We start from the raw sequence: 23,301 nt of genomic DNA, 5'->3' as shown, positions 1-23,301 counted from the left end.
GTGGGAAACCAGCAAGGAGGACCCCGACGCAAGATCCCTCTCCCCTCCTGTGGAAGCAAGAGCAGCGCCATCGTGGCTGGGAGCCACCCATAGCCATCCTCTCCTCCACAAATTTGCAACCCGGTGCTCCATATATTTCCTTGAAAGTGAGCCCCATTCTGACCAGTGGATAGTGGGGGTCAAATTGCAGCCTAGTGGGGCAACCCTATAGGGTGTTGACTCGGATGTGGTTCCCTTTGCGTGCAATGGGGGCTTCTTGAAGGTAAGCCTGCCTCTAGGATTGCAGCCTTTGCCTCCAAGGTGATTTCCCCTAATCCCTTCCTTTTCTTGCTAATCCCATAAAACCCTCAGTTAGCACAATCCTTTCCCTGTAGGTTCATTCCCTCCCTCCCTCCCAAGCACAAACAATCTATTTTGCTCTGCCATTTTTGGGAATGCTAGAAATGTGGTTTGTTTTTATTCCCTGTGTTTTAAAGCCCTATACGGCCTAGGACCCACGTACTTATGGGACCGCCTCTCCTGGTATGCCCCACGGAGGACCTTAAGGTCCACAAATGACAACACTTTGGAGATCCCAAGTCGCAAGGTGGTTAGATTGGTCTCAACTAGGACCAGGGCCTTTTCAGCACTGGCCCCGACATGGTGGAACACTCTGTCACAAGAGACCAGGGCCCTGCGGGACTTGACATCTTTCCGCAGGGCCTGCAAGATGGAGCTGTTCCGCCTGGCCTTTGAGTCGGACTCAGTCTGACCCTTCTGTTTCCCTCCCCTTATGGTCTTGATCTATGGGCTACTTTTAAAATGTGTCTTCATTTTAACCTGTATTTTAAATTGGTGTTTTTCCCCATATTAAAATTTTACTGTAATTTTACTGGTGTTAGCCGCCCTGAGCCCAGCTCCTGCTGGGGAGGGCGGGGTATAAATAAAAATTATTATTATTATTATTATTATTCCTCTGTGCATAAAATGCACATGTGATGATAACACAAAGAACATGTCTACAGTTCACCTTGATTTCAGGTCTTTGGGATCCCTCCTCCTCACTTTTCTGCACCTACTCTGAGTAGGCTTCTCCTGCCCTCGATTCACCTTGAGCTCTTCTGAATTCAGGATTTGAGCCATATGTGATGCTGCCCTTATACAGTGTTGGGTAGGCAAACTAAGGCCCGGAGGCCGGATCTGGCCCAATCGCCTTCTCAATCCGACCTGCGGGTGGTCCGGGAATCAGTGTGTTTTTACATGAGTAGAATGTGTGCTTTTATTTAAAATGCACCTCTGGGTTATTTGTGGTGCATAGGAATCCATTCATTTCTCCCCCCCCCCCCAAAAAAAAATAGTCCGGCCCCCCACAAGGTCTGAGGGACGGTGGACCAGCCCCCTGCTGAAAAAGTTTGCTGACCCCTGGTCCAGGGTCTCAGTTAGCAAGCAATGGCCAGTGTCAGACACCCATGTGGGTTTTCTGGAGGGGGTTTTCCTGTGCAGATTAGGATCATTTCCCTCTTGTGTTCAAAATAAAATAAAAATGAGAGTGATCTGATTTAGCTTGCTTGTTTCCTGAATGCAAGGAAGAAAGAGCTAAGAACGGTGAAGCTGTCAAGCCTGAATAAATAAATAAATTTTCCGCTCTGCATCACTTGATGTCCAGGGATTGAACCTGAGGCATTCTGCAAGCCAAGCAGCTGCTGTGTCTCTGAGCTATAGTCCTCTCTGCCTGGAAAAAAAATGGATATTTCTTCGATTTCTCCCTCCCCTCCTCCCATCTCCATTTCTCAGTCAGACATCCATCTGTTTGAAGGCCGTGGGGGGTGAGCTTCCTGAGTCTTGCCAGTAAAATTACTGAATGGCAGGTAGGGATGGTTTCGGGGAAAAAAGGGAATGTAGACATACTGCTGACAGTAGACTGGAGATCCATTCTTTTCTTGATGGGGGGAAAAACAAAACCCAAAACTCTTTCAAGGAACAAAGCAAACAGCGCTTTATTTAGAGCAAGCTCCCTGAGTTCAGTCTTCTGGAGCCCTTCCTTTTAATTTTATGTGGTTGCATTCCTGAAAATGCAATATATCATAGTTAAAATAAAGAAAAGAAAATGTACCCACCACCCACCCTATTGTAACAGATGGCATGAGAACAGCCCCGATTTAAAACACTACTGTAAAAGCCTGTGTGAATTCATGTTTTGTCGCTTTTATTATTAGTATTAATATTCTGTTGGGAGCCGCCCAGACTGGCTGGGTTAATAAAATAATAATAATAATAATAATAATAATAATGCCCTAGAAAGAGAGAGAACTTCCCATTCTGCATTTTCCCAATCATCATCATCGTTCTGTGAACCTCTTTTCATTCACCCCCCACCAACAGAACCCTTAGTTTGATGTTCCCGTGCCAACTCAACTCCCAAACCTGCTTTTAAGACTTTTTGGGGTGGGGGTGGAATGGCCTTCAGCGCTGGACCTCAGCGTGTGGGCTGAATGATGGGGGTGGAGACACTCCTTCAGGGATACTGAAGAAACTTGCAATCAGTTAATTCTTGGCAGAGGAATTTTTTCTGCTTGCAGGTTCTTTGTTCCACAGGACTTTCTGACTCCCAGAAAGGGTTCCTCAGACGTTAGAGTTCATCGGCCCCTTGATAATAATAATAATAATAATAATAATAATAATAATAATAATAATAATAATAATAATAATAATATCTTTTTTGTCATTGCCCCCTCTCGGGGACAACGAAATTACTTGGCTGCTCCATCCACCCAGGTAGGGCACTCCACACAAAATCAAATCAACTATAAAAACACTAATTAAAACAATACAGTATAAAACAGCAAGGAAGATTAGATGACTTTCAAAGTCCAGGCTTCCCATTCAGGGCCGAGATCACTCTGGAGAAGAAGCTGTTCTTAAGACGGCTCGTTCTTGTCTTCATCGTCCTGTATCTCCGTCCCGACAGCAGGAGCTCGAAGAGACAGTGACCAGGATGCGATGGATCTTTTACTATGTCCAGTGCCTTCCTATGGCACCTTGTGGCATAAATCTGCTCTAAGGTGGAGAGTGGGCAGCCAACAATGCTCTCTGCTGCCTTAACAACCCTGCACAACCCCATCCTGTCCTGGGTAGTACAGCTTCCGTACCACACACATAAGCCATAAGTGAGCACGCTCTCAATGGCACAGTGATAGAAGGCAAGCAGCAGTTTCTGCGGAAGATGGTTTTTCCTTAGTATTCTCAAAAAGTACAGTCTCTGCTGCGCCTTCTTCACAAGCCCCCTTGTGTTGACACTCCAGGACAGATCCTCTTGTAATTTAATGCCCAAAAATCTGAACGTTGTTACCCTCTCCACACAGACCCCATCAATCAAAAGTGGCTGGACGTTGCTCTTCTGTCTCCTGAAGTCCACCACAAGCTCCTTTGTCTTCCTTGTATTTATGAGCAAGTTGTTAGCTCTGCACCACTCTGTCAGCCGCTCCACCTCATCTCTATAGTCCGTTTCACCCTCCCTTTCAGAGATGAGCCCAATCACGGTTGTGTCATCTGCAAATTTGACAACCCTATTACTAGGGTGAGCAGTGACACAATAATAATAATAATAATAATAATAATAAAAATAAAAATAAATAAATAAATAAATATTTATTGATGAGCTCATAAAGTTGTTGTCGACACCAACCCAAGTTTTTTAGGAACGTAAATGTAATCAAAAGTCAAGAAACGTGTTCAGGGGAGGGCAACCAAGTTGACCCAGGGTCTGGAAACCAACCCTTATTAGGAACGGTCGAAGGAGCTGGGTATCTTTAGCCTAGAAAAGAGGAGGCTAAGAGGAGATTTGAGAGCCAGCTTCAAATATCTGAGGGGCTGCTGCTCTACACTTCTATGATTCTATAATCAACATTTGCTAATCATCATTCATCATTACTAGAAATCGTAGAATTTGAATAAAATAAGGACTATTGTTGCATAACGGAATCACCTTCCTAATTCAGAGGGTCCTCATGGTGGGGGACGTGCACTCTGCACATGCCCACGCTCTTTACTTCTGAGGCTCATAATTCCTAGTTAAATCTTTCACGTCCGTAGCGTTAGAAGGGACCCCAAGTGTCATCTTGTGCAACCCCCCCTGAAGTGTAAGAATTGCAGCTAAATAATCCCTGAGAGACGGCACTCCAGCCTCTATTTGAAAACCAGACACGGCTCTCACTGCCAGGAAGTTCTTCCTAACGTTTAGACGGAATCTCCTTTCATTGCAAATAAATTGGCTATTTTTTAAGAAAAGGTGCTGCGACGTGATTCTTTGTTTTCTGCTAGAGACTGACACAGGGGCCCATTTGGAAGTTGCTTCCCAATTCAGCTCCGAAGGAAATTTTGGCCTGATGTGCTTTAAAAGGACATCTCCTCCTCTAGAGGATGAGCAGAACCAGATGCTCCCAGGCTGGGGGAGAAGTTGGCCCAGGGCCTGGTGGTTCTGCCAAATCGCTGGAGGGGATGATGGGATCCAGATTGGAGTGTGCTCAGGGCTCCCTCCCCAGGTGCTCCTGGACTGGGAATGGGCTCAGGGTAGGCTGGGATCTGCTGGTGGATCTCTGGGTGATTTGTAGCAGATCTGCATATAATTCTTGTTCACAGCAGGGAGTCATTCTGGACTCACAGCTGTCCATGGAGGCGCAGGTCAATTCTGTGTCCAGGGCAGCTGTCTCCCAGCTCCATCTGGTACACAGGATGAGACCCTCCCTGCCCGCAAACTGTCTCGCCAGAGTGGTGCATGCTCTGGTTATCTCCCGCTTGGACTACTGCAATGTGCTCTATGTGGGGCTACCTTTGAAGGTGACCCAGAAACTGCAACTAATCCAGAATGCGGCAGCTAGACTGGTGACTTGGAGTGGCTGCTGGGACCACATAACACCGGTCCTGCAAGACCTACATTGGCTCCCAGGATGTTTCCGAGCACAATTCAAAGTGTTGGTGCTGACCTTTAAAGCCCTAAACGGCCTTGGTCCAGTAGACCTGAAGGAGTGTCTCCACCCCCATCGTTCAGCCCAGACACTGAGGTCCAGCACCGAGGGCCTTCTGGCGGTTCCCTCCTTGCTAGAAGTAAGGTTACAGGGAACCAGGCAGAGGGCCTTCTCGGTGGTGGCGCCTGCCCTGTGGAATGCCCTCCCATCAGATGTCAAGGCAATAAACAACCATTTTACTTTTAAAAGACACCTGAAGGTGGCCCTGTTTAGGGAAGTTTTTTATGTCTGACACTGTCTTGTTTTTAATATTCAGTTGGAAGCCACCCAGAGTGGCTGGGGGAACCCAGCCAGATGGGTGGGGTATAAATAATAAATTATTAGTATTATATAACTTGATTTAAAACAGCAAACATGCAGCTACAGTCATCTTTTCCCCAACACGGGATTTGAACCCACGACCTTGAGATTAATCGTCTCATGCTCTACCAACTGAGCTACCCCGTCTAGTAGCCCTCAAAGGCAACGTCCGTAATTCCCATTGTTCTCGGCGCATTTTGCGATGGGAAATGTCAATAGTGCAATCAGTTTCTGAGCTCTGGGCGCAGGACTGGGCCTAAGATTTGAGATTAAAACTGCAGCGTGGAAGGAAAGGATGACCTTTTTCTGCCTCAGTGCTTCTGCTCTCTGAAGACTGCAGAAGTTAGAGAAGGGGAAGGTCTAGGCCGGGGCTGTCCAACAGGTCGATCACAATCTACTGGTCGATTGCAGGATGTTCCCCTGGTTGATCCTGGTCGATCCTGGGACCCCCAACCACTTTTTCAAAAATAAAAAATTGCTCAACAGCTTTGCTTCTTCCTCCTCTCAACAACTCAACAACCAGTAAAGGGACCCCTGACCATTAGAGTCGTGGCTGACTCTGGGGTTGCGGCGCTCATCTCGCTTTACTGGCCAAGGGAGCCGGCATACAGCTTCCAGGTCATGTGGGCAGCATGACTAAGCCGCTTCTGGCGAACCAGAGCAGCGCACAGAAACACCGTTTACCTTCCCGCCAGTCGCAGGGATTCGAACCGCCGACCTTCCGATCGGCAAGCCCAAGAGGCTCAATGGTTTAACCCACAGCGCCACCCGCGTCTGATCAGTGCTACCACCGAAAAGCTCAACAACTTTGGTCAATACAATGGTCATATTACTGCCAGTTTTTTTTATTTTTAGTTGGAATATATCGCAGTCTCTTGGAAGCTGGGCACCCCTGGACTAGACCATGTGAAAAACGAGCATAATATTTTAGCTGCAGTTCATTCATTTTCAGCTTTGCATTCTTGTTATTAAAAGCGCCCATTTCATTGTTGCGCCCATAACCTCGGTTTAAGGTGCCATTAAGCTCCTAGCTTTCATATCTCAGTTTCTAACGTGGCTCAGTAGCCCTTGCCCTCCATGAATTTGCTTGATTTTTAAACCCATCTAGGTTTTATGGCCATCCCTATGAGTTCCATAGTTTAACGGCGCATGCAGGAAGAAGCACTTTCATGAAGAAGTCCAGAACATCTGAGGGGCACCAAGTTGGCAATGGCTGCAGGGTGCATTGCATTCTTGGTCTCGCTCTGTCGTTTTGCTTCATGGTTTTCTTTCTTTTGCTGAGCTCTCGAGACTCTGCCGCTCCCGTGTTTCTGTTCCTGCCCCTTCACATTTCTTTTAAAAATGGGTCTAAGAACTGGGATGCTGTTGATGCAAAGGCTCTGTAAGATAATACGTTCAGAAGCCAAGGAGGAGGTGAGAACTTCAAAGAGAGCTCTATTTTTATATCTGGCACATCTATCTCTACAATTGACACCAAGGTCCCAGGCGTGCCGGCATCTTGCACAACCTGTTCGGGGCTCAAGAGGCTCTGGAGAAAACGGGGAACGAAAGCGTGCTAATGAGATTTATGTTTATGAGCTCAGGGGCTGGTGATGGGCCGGCATTCCTGAGCGTTCGAATCGGCGGCAGTGCGCATGCCCTTTATTCGATTATTCTTGTTTACTGTACAGTGGTACTTCTGGTTGCGAACGGGATCCGTTCCGGAGCCCCGTTTGCAACCTGCGCCTGTGCACACGTGGGTCACAATTTGCCGTTTCTGCGCATGCGCGTGACATTTTGCACATCTGCACATGCGCGAGCTGCGAAACCCGGAAGTAACCCTTTCTGGTACTTCTGGGTTGCCACGGGACGCAACCTGAAAAGACGTAACCTGAACCGAACGTAACAAGAGGTATGAATGTATTTATAGCCTGCCTTTCCCCCATGTTGGCATTCGGATCATAGAATTGTAGAGCTGGGGGGGGCTCCCCAGCGGTCATCTAGCCCAACCCACTGCCACGTGGGGACCACCACTCCAGAATCCCTGACAGGTGGCCATCCAACGTTTCTATCAAAAACCACAAGGAAGGAGATTCTGCCAGCTTCCGGACAACTTCTGCAAGGCAGCTAACAACACTTAGAGACATTATAAAATGCAAAGCTGTAAGAACAAACCAGCTGAAAAGCAATAATTAAAAGCATCAAAACCCATTTATGTGGGGGTTCTCTCACGCTTCACCCGGAAGCTTCGGTGGGTGCAGAATGCTGCAGCACGATTGCTGACAGGAGGGAGGTGTTGCCAGTGTATAACTCCTGTGCTCACAGATCTGTACTGGCTGCCCATCTGCTACCAGGCCAAGTTCGAAGTGCTGTTATTCGCATATAAAGCCCCTAACAACTGGGGACCAGTTTACCTGTGAGATCACCTTACCTCACAGACGCCCACTCGGCCTCTTCGGTCGGAGGAATTGGCCCTGCTACAGGTGCCCCATAATACTCATTCCGCATTTGTCATAAACCCATCTTTTAATATGGCACTTTGGAACTCCCTGCCTATTGATATCAAGGGGGCACCATCACTGTATTATTTTTGGTGCCGTGATGAAGACATTCTAAACAGGCAGCTCTGTTTAGGGAAGCTTTTAATGTTTAATAGGTTATTGTATTTTAGTGTTTTGTTGGAAGCCACCCAGAGTGGCTGGGGAAACCCAGCCAGATGGGCGGGGTATAAATAAATTATTATTATTATTGTTGTTGTTGTTGTTGTTGTTGTTGTTATTTGGACAAGTCCACCCAGAGACTTAGAAAGTTGCGGCAATGTGAATCTGTTTTAGTATTTTAACTTCTGTATGTTCCAAAATAGGATTCCTACCCACTTGATTTTGTCTTTCATAAACCGCTTTGAGAGTTGATTTTTTTTTTTTTTACAAACAAGCAGTGTATAAATTTTATGAGATTACAGGTAATAAATTTAGAACCAGCTATTAAAATCCAGTTCGCCCTGATAGTAGCCTGACGATCAGCTTGGTCTAGACCAAGGTTTCCCAGCTGTTTTGGGGGTACAGTTCCCATCATCCCTTACCACCGGACCTGCTAGCTTGGGGTGATAGGATTTGTAGTCCAGAAACTTGGAGACTGAAGTTTGGGAGACCCTGGTCTACATGTCAGTTCCCAAAGGCTTGTCTGAGCAGGATGGTGGAAAAAAAGTGAGGAGATGGTCAAGCCTGACCTCGCTTGAGAAGAGGGAATTTCGTGTCTCGTGGCACCACCAGCCTTGCTTCTGATGCTGATGGGACCGAGAGGAGGTGCCTACGAGTTGCTTCCCACAAAAACATATGTTTGTTATTAAGAAGAATAATTTAAAAAACCAACAGTAAAGCTTTGCAAAACAAACAAACAAACAATTTCAGTCCCAGTGGAGAGAAACTGGATGGGATTAGAAACTTCCAAGCCTTTAAAAGGCTTGCAAAAAGAAAAAGGGAGGAAGAGTTTGCAAAGGAAATGGTAGAGTTGGTACCTACCTCAATATGCAGTGGCAGGGAGTTCCAAAGGCTGGTGCTGCTATAGTAAGGTGACCAGATTTTTTTCAATGAATCCGGCGACAATTTTGAACTCCAATGGATTTTGTACAGGGACTGATTTGTAAATCCGAGGACTATCCCCGGGAAACGGGGACGTATGGTAACCTTAGGCTTTAGTCAAGGTCCAGTTCCTGCAAACCGGCCTTCTGAATATTTGCTTGTGGAAAACTCTCTGCAATTCCCAGGGGGAAGGGGGCTATAGGAGTGTGTTAGCTTTTGTCCTGAGCTCATTTTGTCTTTTCGCATGTGGGTCACGGAATCTGCGATTGGGGTTGACGGTTCACTTCCCTAAGGACGCTTAGCCTGCTTGCCCACTCCTCCTCCTCTTCACGCCCCCCCCCCCCATGAAGAAAATTGTTGGTATGGGCTTGGACATGTCAGCCCTTAGGACCCAGAGGGAACGCTTCGGAGAACTGTTTGGGCAAGGCGGTTCCCTACCCTGTGCAAGATCTTTTGTCGGGAGAGAGAAGTCTTTTAACTGTGGCTCAACCTGCCTGTCTTCTTCCCCCTCTCCTGCTCCCCTTTGTGCACCCCCTCTTTGTCTTCAGAGGCAGCCCGCTGCACCCCCTCGGAGCATGGCCCCTCGCTGACAGGGCTGGCCGAAGTTCGACGCAGAGCGAGCCGGAGGAACTTCTCCCTGGGTCAAATGGCGACTGCAAACAAGGGTGAGTGGCCGGTGTGTGGTACCCGAGTGGGGCTGGATGCCCGTTGCCACGGCGACCTGAGCATCCTGGGTGGTCTTGGACTGCTTTGGCCCTTCCGTCAGGCATGTTCCTCGAGTGCAGGGTTCCTTGCTCTTAGTTTGAATTCCAGAGCTTCCCTGCTGGATCAGGCCAAGTCCAGGCAGCTGCAGTCCCTCAGCCTGCAACCTGGAGGGTTGTTAGCACAGAGTTCGCCAACCTGGTGCCCTCCAACTTTTTTGGATCCCATCTCCTATCAGCCAGCGCAGGCCTACCTTGCAGGGAGGCACAGGACGCAGAGACGATGCAGAGCAGTCTGAGCACAAACGATCAGGATTGCACTTGAAACATTATGTGTTCCCTTTTGCAAGTTTGCGGAGGCTGCGGTGGTCCTGTGCTGGACAAAATTCCTGCCCACACTAACCCAGTGCCCTCCAGAGCTTTTGGACTACGACTGCTGTGCTGGCTGGGGCTTCTGGGAGTCGTACAGTGGTACCTCAGGTTAAGTACTTAATTCGTTCCGGAGGTCCGTTCTTCACCTGAAACTGTTCTTAACCTGAAGCACCACTTTAGCTAATGGGGCCTCCCGCTGCTGCCCCACCGCTACTGCACGATTTCTGTTCTCATCCTGAAGCAAAGTTCTTAACCCGAGGTAATATTTCTGGGTTAGCGGAGTCTGTAACCTGAAGCGTCTGTAACCTGAGGTACCACTGTAGTCCAAAACCATGGCATTGCTCCAGGTTGTGCTGTGCAAAGGCTGTGCTATGCCGACGTCTCACAAATTCTGTCTTGAGCCTTTTTGGTTGTGATATGCCCAAATGAACATCCATCACTGCACCCGGAGGTAGGAAAGGTGAGGGAATAACATTCTTTGTAAATAAGCCTTGTGCCCATCAAAGGGCAGTGGAGCTGTTCTTGGGCAGGGGGGCTGTTGTGTCCCAAACATACAGAACGGAGCTGGCTGAAATACCTGGCCGAGTGGCTCGAATCTTTTGCTCCATGTCTGCCTGCCTTTCTGTGTTTTGTATTCAGTCCTTGCCTCCCTTTAATAATCCGTTTCAGAAAGCGGATGCAAATCGGTTCAGAACGTCTCCGGCGAGGAAAATCCGCATGCCGCAGCAAAAACCTGAATGAAAGGGGTTTGAGCCAGTTTGGTGCAGAAGGCAGCGCCGTGACTGCCTGAACTGGGGACGGGTTCAAATCAGTACTGTCTCTGGCTTGGTGGGCAGAGGGCTGCGTCTCAGGCTTGCCTTCCTCGCAGGGTCGTTGGAGGGTCTAAGACTGGATAGCCCCTGAGCTCCTTGGAAGAAAGGAATGCTTCTGCATTCAACACATGGTGAAACTGTGCAGCTCACTGCCCCACAGGTGGTGGTGGCCCCAACCTGGATGGCCTTAAAAGGGGAGTAGAGAGATTCCTAGAGGAGGAGACGGCTATTGATGGCTACTAGCCATGATAGATATAAAACAGCTCCACAGTCAGAGGCTTCAATGCTTCTGAATCCCAGATGCTAGAAGCCACAGGAGGGGAGAATAGCTCTTGTGCACGAATCCTGCTTACTGGTTTCCTGGCTGGCCATTGTGAGAACAGCATGCTGCACTAGACGGGCCATTGGCTTCATCCAGCAGACCCTTCTCACATTCTTATGTGCTTATAAACTCAGTGAACAGATGCCTCAACAGACCAGCTCTGCAGCTTTGCAAGGCACGCCTGCCTTTTTGCAAAAAAAAATATTAGCAGACGTCTGGAGTCTCCTAAGAATCGGTGCTTCTAATTCTCCTGCCTTCCACTGCCGAAACCTCTCTGTGTTAACCACCCTTTTCTCCCCCAGCTCCCAATGGCCTCAACCCCCATTATTTGGCCTTATTTGAACCTTGGTTCTCGAACTTAATCCGTTCAGGAAGACTCCTGAAACCATTCAAAAACCAAGACGCGGCTTCCGATTGGCTGCAGGAGTTTCCTGCCTTGTCGGACGTTCGGCTTCCGAAAAACATTTGGAAACCGGAACACACACTTCTGGGTTTTCGGTGTTTGGGAGCAGGTTTGTTCGACAGCTAAGCTGTTCAGGAACCAAGGTACCACTGTATCTCCTTGTCTCTTCAGAGGTAAGGGGCTTCTTGAGTTCAGTGGGGCAGAGGGAGGTTCATGTAGGATTGCATTGCAGGGGGGTTGGGATGGATGACCGCTGGGGTTCCCTTCCAACTCTACAGTCCCATGATTGCAGCCTCAGTGGCTGATCCGTGGCTAATGGGCAGAATTTGGAATGTGCTACCCACCCTCCTCTTTCCTCCTCCTCCTTTGCTGGACAGGAGTTTCTGGAAAGGCAAGTCCATGTACTTTGACCTGGGAGGGGGACGCGGAAAACCTTGCTGGACAGGAGGAGGTAAGCCTCCTAGAAGTTAGTCGTCCTGCCTGGGGCATAATTGTAAACTCATCAGCTCTGGAGGGGACTTCAGCCATTGCAAGATATGCTTTTTTATTGCACTGTATTTTATTGGGACCCTGAATTCCACCAACTGGCGTCTGGTATAGAAAGACGTATGCTTAGGGTTCAATAATTTTCAGCACAGGAGTGATTTTGAGGACCAGAACTGAAGGGAGCCCAGCCCTCACCCCCCCCCCCCAATAAACGTGGTCTGTGCTTCCCCCCCAACTTTCTTCATTCCAGCTATGATATACTGTCAGTGGGTGAGTCATTTCTGTTGCAATTGCTGAACAACCGGGGAGTCAGGAATCCTTTTCTTACTCAGACATTAATGCGAGGTTAGGAGAGAAAGGTGTAGTAGTAAACAGCCAGCTGGGAGATCCATGTTCACATACTTGCTTGCTGTCGTGAGTAGGTTGGAGTAGTGGTTAAGAGTGTCAGACCAGGACCTGGGCGACCAGGGTTCAGATCCTGGCTCAGCCATGACTCTCACTGGCTGTGACCTTGGGCTGCCAGTCCACTGCCTTGCAGCTTAACCTACTTTGCAGTGTTGTTGGGATTAAACCAGGCACAGGGCCTTCTCAGTGGTGGCACCCACCTCGAACACCCTCCCATCAGATGTCAAGGAGTTGAGTAGCTATATACCTTTTAGAAGACCTCTGAAGGCAGCCCTGTATAGGGAAGCTTTTTAAGGTTTGATGTTGTTTGATGATGTTCTTATATCTGTTGGAAGCTGCCCAGAGTCTCTGGGGCAACCCGCTCTGATAGTCGGAGTACAATTAATAGAAATTATTATTATTAAATTATGGGGGAGAACCTTGGATGAGCTCCTTGCAGAAAAAGGATGGGCTTATAAGTACAGTCAATAAATAGTGAATTGCTTTGCTTCTAAACTGTCTGCATTGCTGATTACAGTGAGCAAGGTAGAGGAAGCATTTGGCTGCTGAAATAAACGACTGCTGTGTCTTGTATCTGCTGAACCCGCAGCCTCATATTCTTCCTCTGTCACTGGTGCCCCCAGATGCCCCACAAAGGGATGGAGCGGCTCCTCTAGGGCCTTTTTAGTTTAGAGCAAGGTTTCCCCAACGTGGGTCTCCAGCTGTTTCAGAACTACAATTCCCATCATCCCTGACCACTGGTACTGTATCCAGGGATGATGGGAGTTGTAGTCCAAAAAATAGCTGGAGACCTGAGTTTGGGAAACACTGGTTTAGAGAAAAGGTAAGAGGCCACATGATATTGTTGAGAGACAAAAGAGGAGGGCTCCTTTGGGGGTGAGGTCAATCAGTTGGAGAGTTGCAGCGCCTGCTGTGGCTGCAGAGACCAACAGGGGAGAGACATGTTTTGTTGCAGCCGGGGCAGGTGAAGGCATCTAGTTGTGCTGCTGCAGATGCACAAAGGCTAGGGTTACCAGATGTCCCTGGTTCCCGGGGACAGTCCCCGGATTTGCAAATCTGTCCCCGGACAAATTCCATCTCTGGAATGTCCCCAGATTTTCAAATATGTCCCCTGTGGCAGTGGCAGTCTCAGCAGCCCGGAGCCAGCCTGGTAGCGCAGTTGGCTCTGGCTGGCTCCAGGAGCTGCCTGCTGCCATGGCGCCTGCCATTTTTCCTTGCCGATACTTCTGGGCTGCCGATACTCCGGGCTGCTGATTGCCGCTGCCGCTGCCAAAGGGGAACTGGGGATGTCCAGCGGTACAGATCTCCTGCCTCCTTCCCCCTTTGTTTTGACTGATCAGGGGAGGGTCGGGAGTCGCGGACGGGCGGCTGTTGCCCAATTTTTTAAAAATGCTGTCCATTTTATGTTTCACGGTGCGAAAGAAGGGCTTTGCACCTCACCATCCCCACTACTGACTCCCTGTTGCTACTCAGCGTCAAAAAAAAAAGGGGGGGTCCCGGGATTCATTGAAAAAAATCTGGTAACCATAACCAAGGCATTTCTTCTCTCTGTGCTCCTTCCAGTGGTCATTTCTCCTCTGGTCACTGCTACAGATGCACGACCTAACGGTCTGTCTTCAGGCACTGCAGTTGTCTGCAAAGGGATTTCCACACGGTGTGGTTGATGTCGCCAGCCTCCATGCCACTTTTGCAGACATCTTTGTGTCACAGAGTTGGGCCTGGTGCCAGAAGCCAGCTCCCCATAGAGCACATTCTTGGGGATACGACAGGAGTTTATGATGTGGTTCGTGGCATGGAGAAAACTGAAAGGGGATTTCAAGCTTGGTGAAAAACAGGCCTGCCCCTATTCCTACAGTTTTAACAGACGCAGCATAAAAGGAAAAGGCAACAAGGAGGGAGGAGAATGGGGGAAAGAGCAAATTTAGGGTACCTGTGCTTCAGGTTACAGAGCTCTTGCAGCGAGCAGCTAGGCTGGAAACAGTTCAGGGGAGCCTGATGGAATGGCTCTTGCTTGGGATCAGATACAGGAGAGCTAAGGGCAGCTGGCCTCTGCCTTTGGTGCAGCCTGATGGAAAGGTTGCTTCCAGGTGGCTGGGCTCAATGCTGTGCTAATGCTGAACCCCACCCTGGGGGTGGAGAGGACTCGTCCACAGCTATGCAGCCCTCACCCTCCAGCTATCGGCACCGCCTTCATGTCTGAGCTTGCTGGGGCTCGTGTCCCTGACCTTTTGTTTTTTAAGCACCTGCCCAATATCATGTTTTCCGTCGATCAGATACGCAGTGACCCATCACTCTGAACTTTTCCACATTTTTAAAAGAAAACAACTGTGTGATGGGCTGATACGGGCTGTGAGTGCTGCTTGCTGGGTTGGTTTGGGGGATGGGGGAATCTTAACAGGCTTGGCTGTAGAGGCGATCAGGCTGGGTAAGGCAGTTTAGGACCTAGGCTAACGGTTTATTGTCGGTGCTCAGGTGTGGAAACGCCAGGCAGGCTTTTTAAAATGTGCATCTTCAAAATAAACATATTTTAAAAAATATAATTTGTTCCATTAGAAAATGTCTTTGTCTTCTTCCTTTGTCTCTTTGTCTTCTTCGCTGTCTTTGTCCTCTTCTTTGTCTTTGTCTTTGTCTTCTTCATAGTGGAGGTGCTTATCCAAAGCGGGCTCCCTGGAAACATTTATAAATAAGTTTCCTTGGCAGAAAGCCTCTGCAAAAGGAAGAGCTGGATCGTTTCCATTTGACACGCCTCTCCTCATCAGTCGAACCATGCACCCTTTTCACCGTCTCCTGAGCACCAAACTTATCTCTGCCATTTGGTGCATTGTTGTCACTGAGAGCTGCAGCTGTTGCCTGTTGATAGCAAGCCCAATAAACACGCGAGACGAAACCGGCTGTGTTCTTAGATAAATAAGGTATACTATTCATAGTATCAAATTATAAATTTCAACAGAAGTAACTCATAAAGTTCAACAAACGGACAAAGCAGAAGACCCAGTGGATCAGATCATTCTTTAGTCAGTTCATGCATGTTTATATTATTTTTGTTGTAAAATGTGTGAGATCATGATATTGTATTTATTTGCATTACTTAGAGCTTTAAGTACTGATGAAGCCCAGGACGGCGAAACAAGGCCAATATTATGGAAATCCTTGTCTAGTCTCTGTTTAAGGATTTTGTGGAACTGTAACAACCTTTCATGTGGACTTTTTGGACTTTACGAACCGACAGATGGAATAGGCACCATTATACAGATGGACCTTATGCATGAACTGACTAAGGAATGATCTGATCCACTGGGTCTTCTGGTTGTTCATTTGTTGAACGAACTTCCATTGAAATTTATAATTTGATACTATGAATAGTATACCTTATTGAGGAGTGGAGATGCGAACCCGGTTCACTGGATTACGAGTCTACCACTCTTAACCACTACAACATACTGGCTCTCACATTGCAGTAGTCCAAGGGGGGAGATAACCAGAGCATGCACCACTCTGGAGAGACAGTTCGCGGGCAGGAAGGGTCTCATCCTGCATACCAGATGGAGCTGCTAAACAGCTGCCCTGGACACAGAATTAACCTGCGCGTCTGTCAGGGGTTCAGGAGCAGAGACGCAGAGAAGGGAGGAGACAGAGAGCGAGGGGGAGGAATACGAAGGAAGGATGAGTGGGGATGACGACCCGAGATCACCGAGCCTGTCTAGCGAGTCCGAGGATTCCCAGAAGGGAGCGCCAGCAGCCAGAGCAAGGGGGGAGAGCAGGGGGACACCCCAGGAAGAAGGGTCCAGAGAGGGATCAGAAAGCAGCAGTTGGAGATCGGGACCCACGTTCCCAGCCGGGAGCAGCGGGGAGAAAGGGGACCAGATATCGGGCTCCGGAGACTTTCAGAAGGAGAGAGGGCATGAGTCAGGAGTAGTCACGCCCACCTCGGGGAGCGAGGAAACGATCAAGAGGAAAGTGGAGAGTTGGGCGCGCGCGCCAAGTTCAAATGTAACGGAAGCTGGCGCAGTCAGCAGCCCAGAGAGTGAGCCGGGTCCCAAAGCCCGCCGCAAGGAGGCGGAAGGGTCAGGGGGGTCCGCGTCAGAAGAGAGTAGGAAAGGAGAGACCCAGGGGGGCAGGAGGACCCAGAGACGGAAGGAAAGGCGCAGGAGGTGGAGCAAGGCTAGGGTATTAAGCTGGTGCGCTAGAGGCGGAGACTCAGATGGGTCTTCGTCGTTCTGACCTAGAAGAAGTAGGGCTGCACGTTGCAGTTTGGAAATGGAACCTGTAATCCAATAAAGACTCTTTGAAACTGAACGCTGGCTGACTTGGTCCTATGTGAGCTGGGACTGGGCGGCAGCCCTGACAGTAAGACCCGTCTCAAAAGCTTCTGACACCTGATACCTCGCAGCGGAGACAGAAGCAGCTGGAGGAGGGGATCGGTGTGTGGGAGCAAGCTCACGACGGTTGGCAAAGATGACGGAAGCAGAGAAAGTTTCAGCGCTGCAACAGGCAGTTACCCAATTGAATGCGGAGGTACTGGCATCCAAGAAAAGGGAGGAGGATGCGGCAGCCGCCTACCGAGATCTCCACGCCAGGTTTGAAGCATGGGTTAAGCATGGGCAGCCAGGACCCAGACCGGAGGGGGTTGGGTTGGCACGGAGAGCAGGAGGGCTGGTGGCTCACTTCGATGGGAATTTACAACAGTACCCCAACTTTCGAGCAGATGTGATGTGCGCACTGCAACTGCTGGCAAAAGACTTTAGAGATGAGCAAGAGAAAGTGGGGTTTATACTGTCCCATTTGCATGGGGATGCGAAAGCGTGGCTGCGCAATTTGTGGAGGGATAAAGATCCGGCGCTTCAGAGTGCAGATGCCTTTATCAAAGCGATGGATGCATGTTTTTTGTCTACCATTGATGTGGATCTTGCCCGGCGGGAGATTCATGGACTGAAACAAGGGAGGGCGAGCGTCCGGCAGTACCACACCCGCTTTTTTGCGCTGGTCAGTGCATTGGAATGGGACCGGGACTCGCCCCCAGTCAGGGACCTGTTCTGGGAGGGTCTCAGCTCTGCTGTGAAGGATGAAATTGCGAGGGGGGAGAGGCCCCGAAGCACGCAGGAGGTGGTCCAAAGGGCGCTGACTGTGGGGGTGAGGCTGGAAGAACGTCCATGGTGCAGAGATGAAGGACGTGGAGGGCGCGAAGCAGCGAGAAGTTTCTCTTTCGTTCCAAGGGAAGCAGCGCGTGCGCAATCCACACCTCCGCCAGGAGGGGGAGTGGAACCTATGGAAGTGGGAGGCGCCAGGGCTCAGTCAGCTAGCAGAGCCTCTGCACCGACAGCAGTCAAGACTAAACCTCCTAGAGGGACCAGGAAGTGTTACATATGCGAGAGCCCTCAACACTTGGCGAAAGAGTGTCCCCAGAGGAGCTCCAAGCACACTGCAGCCTCCGCAACGGTGAAAGTGGCCACGCAATGCAGCGAAGCTCAGCAGGGAAACGACGATGTCTGGCTGGAGACAGAGGCACTGGGGCCCAGCCAGACGCATCAGTGAAGCAGTCCCCAGCGATATTGCAACCCACGGACCCCCTCCCACCCAAACCAGTAGTGCAACTCACAGCGTCTCTCCAGCTACCCAATGGAGTCACCATCGAAGTGCCGCTTTCTGTGGATTCTGGAAGCAACGCAGACTTTATAGCACAGGATTTTGTGGAGCAGCACGCTATAAAGCTGCTGCCTGCCACTCTGCCCCTGCAAGTCGTCACAGTGGATGGCAGAGAGTTGCTAGGGGGGCAGGTGGTGAAGCAGACGCCACCAATGGTGATGCAACTTGGTAACCACAGGGAAGTCATCAGTTTTAATGTCACCCGACTGTCGGACACGCCCATTGTGCTGGGCATGAGTTGGCTGGACAGGCACAGTCCAACGCTGGCTTGGTACCAGAGACAGCTGATCTTCGGCTCCTCTTACTGCGCAGAACACTGCATCCTGCCCAGGCAGGAGGGGGAGGAGGAGGACTCACAACTGCAGTTGGGAACGTTGCAAGCAGTTCCCCACAAATACGCGGACTTTCTGGAGGTCTTCTGCGAGAAAGAGGCAGACAAGCTACCACCGCACAGGCAATATGACTGCAAGATTGACCTCCTGCCAGGGGCGACGCTGCCGAAGGGGAAGCTATATTCCATGTCTGAGGACGAACTACAGGAACTCAAACAGTTCATCGATCACAATTTGCAGCGCGGTTTCATCCGGGAGTCCAGCGCAGTAGGGGGCAGTCCTGTTTTCTTCGTGAAGAAAAAGGACACGCCCCAAAAAAGATTGGTCGTGGATTACCGCCTCTTAAACAGAATGACCAAGCCCTCCGATTTCCCTATGCCCAGGATTGACGACCTGCTGGCGACGGTGCGCAAGGGACGCGTGTTCACCAAGTTGGACCTGCGAGGAGCGTACAATCTCATCCGCATGAGGGAGGGCGATGAGTGGAAGACAGCCATGTTCACGCCTCTGGGCACCTACGAATACAGAGTGATGCCGTTTGGTTTGCAAAACGGTTCTCACTGTTTTCAAGCTTTTATGCATCACGTGTTGGCGGGACTCCTCTACAAGAAGTGCGTCTGCTTTCTGGATGACATCCTGATATTCTCTGACTCGCAGCAAGCACACGACCAGGACGTTCGGGAGGTGCTGAAGAGGCTGCAGCAGCATAGACTGTACGCCAAACTGGAGAAGTGCCAGTTCGACACGACGGAGGTGGATTTCTTGGGTTACAAGCTGTCGGACAAGGGGCTAGCCATGGACAGCGCCAAGGTTCGTGCGGTGTTGGATTGGAAGAGCCCGCGCAACCGGAAAGAGGTCCAGAGGTTTGTCGGATTCGCCAATTTCTATCGCAAGTTTATCAAGGGGTTCGCGATGCAGACGGCAGCTATTACGGACACGCTAAGCTCCAAGAAAAAGAAATTCATCTGGACGGAGCAGGCGGAGCGGTCCTTTCAGACACTCAAGCATCTCTTCGCGTCGGAAGAGCAACTGCTGCATATCGACCCCAGCAGACCGCTGAGGGTGGAGACAGACGCGTCCGATAGAGCAGTGGGAGCGGTACTGCTGCAGGAGGACCCGCAGGGGGTCTGGAGGCCGGGGGCGTTCTACTCCAGAAAGCTCAGCAAGTCGGAGCAGAACTACACCATCTGGGATAGGGAGCTGCTTGCCATTCATGCAGCTTTCAAGGCGTGGAGGCACTTCCTGATCGGCGCCAAGCACACGGTGCAGGTCTGCACGGACCACAAGAATCTGGAGCACTGGCGCACGGCTCGGTTCCTGAACCAGAGGCAGATCCGTTGGGCGGAGTTCTTTGCTGACTTCAATTTCCGAATTGAGTACGTCCCGGGCGACACCAACATCATGGCGGATGCCCTGTCCCGAAAACCGCAGTACCTCGAAGAGGCGACGCCAGCGGCGGCCATGCACATCTTCGCGCCAACAGCGTGGGCGTGCGCTTCAGCCACAGTAGACCTGGATGCGGTGCGAAGGGCGTTGACGGACGACTCATTCGCGCAGGCGAAGATGGCAGAGGTGCACAAGGGCACGGCGAAGGGCGACGAGTTCCAGATACGAGACGGCTTGCTCTTACGTAAAGGGGCCGTCTACGTGCCGGGAGACGAACTTCGCGCCCGGGTACTGCAGCAGCTGCACGACGCACCCACGGCCGGGCACTTTGGCACAGAAAAAACGGTGGAATTGGTCGCAAGAGACTTTTGGTGGCCCAGACTGAGGGGGGAAGTCGCGGACTACGTCGCGAGGTGCGACACCTGCCAGAGGGCCAAGCCGGTGCACAAACCACCGGCGGGACTGCTGGAACCGCTGCAAACGCCGTTTGAACCATGGGAGAGAGTGGCCCTGGACTTTGTCACGGATCTACCCAGCTCGAGAGGCAAGACAGCTGTACTAGTGGTGGTGGACTTGTTCACCAAGATGGCACATTTCATACCGTGTGCGAAGGTGGCCACGGCAGAACAAACAGCCAAATTGTTCATAGATCACGTGTTCAAAGTGCACGGGCTGCCGCGGTCTATACTGTCCGACCGCGGACGCCAGTTCATCTCGAATTTCTGGCAAAAGCTGATGGGCTTCCTGAACGTCAAGATCAACCTGACATCGGCAAGGCACCCGCAGACCAACGGGCAAGCGGAGAGGGTCAATGCCATCATGCAGCAGTACCTGAGATGCTATGCCAATCAACAGCCTGCGACGTGGGTGGATTACCTGCCGCTCGCCGAATTCGCCTACAACAACACGAAACACGTATCCACAGGGGTGACGCCGTTCTTCGCCAACAATGGGAGGAATCCCAGAACCTTCCCGGGACTGGACAGAGTGGGGGAAGGGGAACCACAGACGGCGGACGCTTTCGCATCTGAGTTGCAAGAGGTCCACGATCAACTCAGACGGCAGCTGGAGCTGGCGAAGCACGCATACAAGGTCCAAGCTGACAAGCACAGGCGAGTTGGCGAGGAGATCCGAGTGGGAGACTGGGTCTGGTTGGCAGCCCACGCGGTGCCGACCCGATCGTTAGCCAAGAGGAAGCTAGGGCACAAGCAACTCGGTCCATACCGAGTCGAAGCGCAGATCAACCCGGTGGCTTTCTGGCTGGTGCTACCAGAGGGTTCCAGGATGCATCCGGTGTTCCACAGGTCGGTGCTCACTCCCTACAGGGCACCGCACAGGTTCCAGGAACCAGGAACGGCACCGAGTCAGTCTCCGGAGCGGACGGAGGTGGGAAGATTGCCACAGCAGGACCCCATCAACGAAGTCACGGAGATTTTGGACTCCAGATGGGGGGAAGACGGAGTAGAATATCTACTAGCAAGGGAGGGCACCCGGGCCAGTACTAATAGCTGGGTGCCGGACTACGCCTTGGAGGAACCCCTGCTCAAGGATGAGTTTCATGCCCTTTTCCCACACAGACCTATGCCAGCGGGCTTCTTCGACGACTGGTTGTTCACGCCCACGCTTTCCTCCAGCACGTTCCATGGCTTCGACTCGGAAGGGGAACCCGCACCGCGCACACGTTCCCCAGAGGGGTCACCGGAGGGTTCGACGTCCGACAACTCGTATTGGTGGGACGATCGGCCAGAGGAGCAGTGGCGCCGGAAGTGGCAGGAGACACCAGGTCCAGCGACAGACGCAGAGACGGACATGGACGTTTGCGGGGAGGACCTTGGTTTCGAGCACGGCGGCACCGAGATGGAGGCGGAGGAGACCACCGTTGACGAACGCAGGGAGGAAGACTCGGAGGTCTTCAGTTGGCGGCCAGCAACGGGGAGCGAACTGTATCCGACATTCACTCCCGTGATGACGGAGCACCCACCAACCACCCTTGAAAGCGGGGAGGGGGGAAGGGGGGGCTTCGAGGGGGGGATGGATGTCAGGGGTTCAGGAGCAGAGACGCAGAGAAGGGAGGAGACAGAGAGCGAGGGGGAGGAATACGAAGGAAGGATGAGTGGGGATGACGACCCGAGATCACCGAGCCTGTCTAGCGAGTCCGAGGATTCCCAGAAGGGAGCGCCAGCAGCCAGAGCAAGGGGGGAGAGCAGGGGGACACCCCAGGAAGAAGGGTCCAGAGAGGGATCAGAAAGCAGCAGTTGGAGATCGGGACCCACGTTCCCAGCCGGGAGCAGCGGGGAGAAAGGGGACCAGATATCGGGCTCCGGAGACTTTCAGAAGGAGAGAGGGCATGAGTCAGGAGTAGTCACGCCCACCTCGGGGAGCGAGGAAACGATCAAGAGGAAAGTGGAGAGTTGGGCGCGCGCGCCAAGTTCAAATGTAACGGAAGCTGGCGCAGTCAGCAGCCCAGAGAGTGAGCCGGGTCCCAAAGCCCGCCGCAAGGAGGCGGAAGGGTCAGGGGGGTCCGCGTCAGAAGAGAGTAGGAAAGGAGAGACCCAGGGGGGCAGGAGGACCCAGAGACGGAAGGAAAGGCGCAGGAGGTGGAGCAAGGCTAGGGTATTAAGCTGGTGCGCTAGAGGCGGAGACTCAGACGGGTCTTCGTCGTTCTGACCTAGAAGAAGTAGGGCTGCACGTTGCAGTTTGGAAATGGAACCTGTAATCCAATAAAGACTCTTTGAAACTGAACGCTGGCTGACTTGGTCCTATGTGAGCTGGGACTGGGCGGCAGCCCTGACAGCGTCCATGGACAACTATAGTTCTTAATGACTCCCAGGCTGCGCACCTGGTCCTTCAGGGGCACAGTTGCCTGATTCAGGACCAGGGAGTCCTCCACACCTGCCCGCCCCCTGTCCCCCAAAAACAGTACTTCTGTCTTGTCAGGATTCAACCTCATTCTGTTAGCTGCCATCCATAGTGCGGCTGCATTTGGAATACTTTGTGCAGTTCTGGTTGCCAAAGGGATATCGTAGAGTTGGAAAAGGTTCAAAAAAGGGTGCCCAAAATGATCAGAGGGATGGAGCAACCCCCTACGAGGAAAGGCTGGGCTTTTTAATTTTGAGAGAAGGCGAGTAAGAGGCAGCATGGCAGACATTTTTTTAATTATGCAAGCCGTTGAGAAGGCGGATGGACTTTTCTCCCCCTCTCGTAACGCTAGAGCTCGTGGACACCTAATATTGGAAGGTTCAGGACAGATAAAAGAAAGCCTTTCTTTACTCAGCACATAGTTGAACTGTGGAACTCACTGCCACTTGATGGCTACCAGCCATTATGCCTGTGCTATGTCTTCGCAGTTGGAGGCAGCCATGCTGCTGAACGCCAGTTGTCGGAAACCACGGGAGAAGAGGGGCTCTTGCGCTCAAATCCTGCTTACACTCCTATTGGTAATATCCAAGGCAACATGATGACCAAGTCCAACAAAGCAATATCAATATACAGTGGTACCTCGGGTTAAGTACTTAATTCGCTCTGGAGGTCCGTACTTAACCTGAAACTGTTCTTAACCTGAAGCACCACTTTAGC

General features: G+C 51.1%; 1 protein-coding gene across 2 annotated transcripts in view; it reads left to right on the top strand.

Moving 5' to 3' along the window:
• Positions 1-23,301, top strand: part of ADISSP (adipose secreted signaling protein) — an 80,126-nt gene that overhangs the window by 21,752 nt on the left and 35,073 nt on the right. For both annotated transcript variants that reach the window (XR_014515619.1, XM_083459123.1), the window contains exon 2: positions 9,412-9,528. Coding sequence is in view for 1 of the 2 variants with exons in the window: in XM_083459123.1 (XP_083315249.1) it covers positions 9,510-9,528 (19 nt within the window). In the remaining variant the exon portion in view is untranslated. The remainder of the gene's footprint in view (positions 1-9,411; positions 9,529-23,301) is intronic.

The sequence above is a fragment of the Podarcis liolepis genome (genome assembly GCF_965112155.1).
Source record: "Podarcis liolepis genome assembly, chromosome: 9".
Lineage (NCBI taxonomy): Eukaryota > Metazoa > Chordata > Lepidosauria > Squamata > Lacertidae > Podarcis > Podarcis liolepis.
This window is presented reverse-complemented; position numbering and strand designations above follow the sequence as displayed.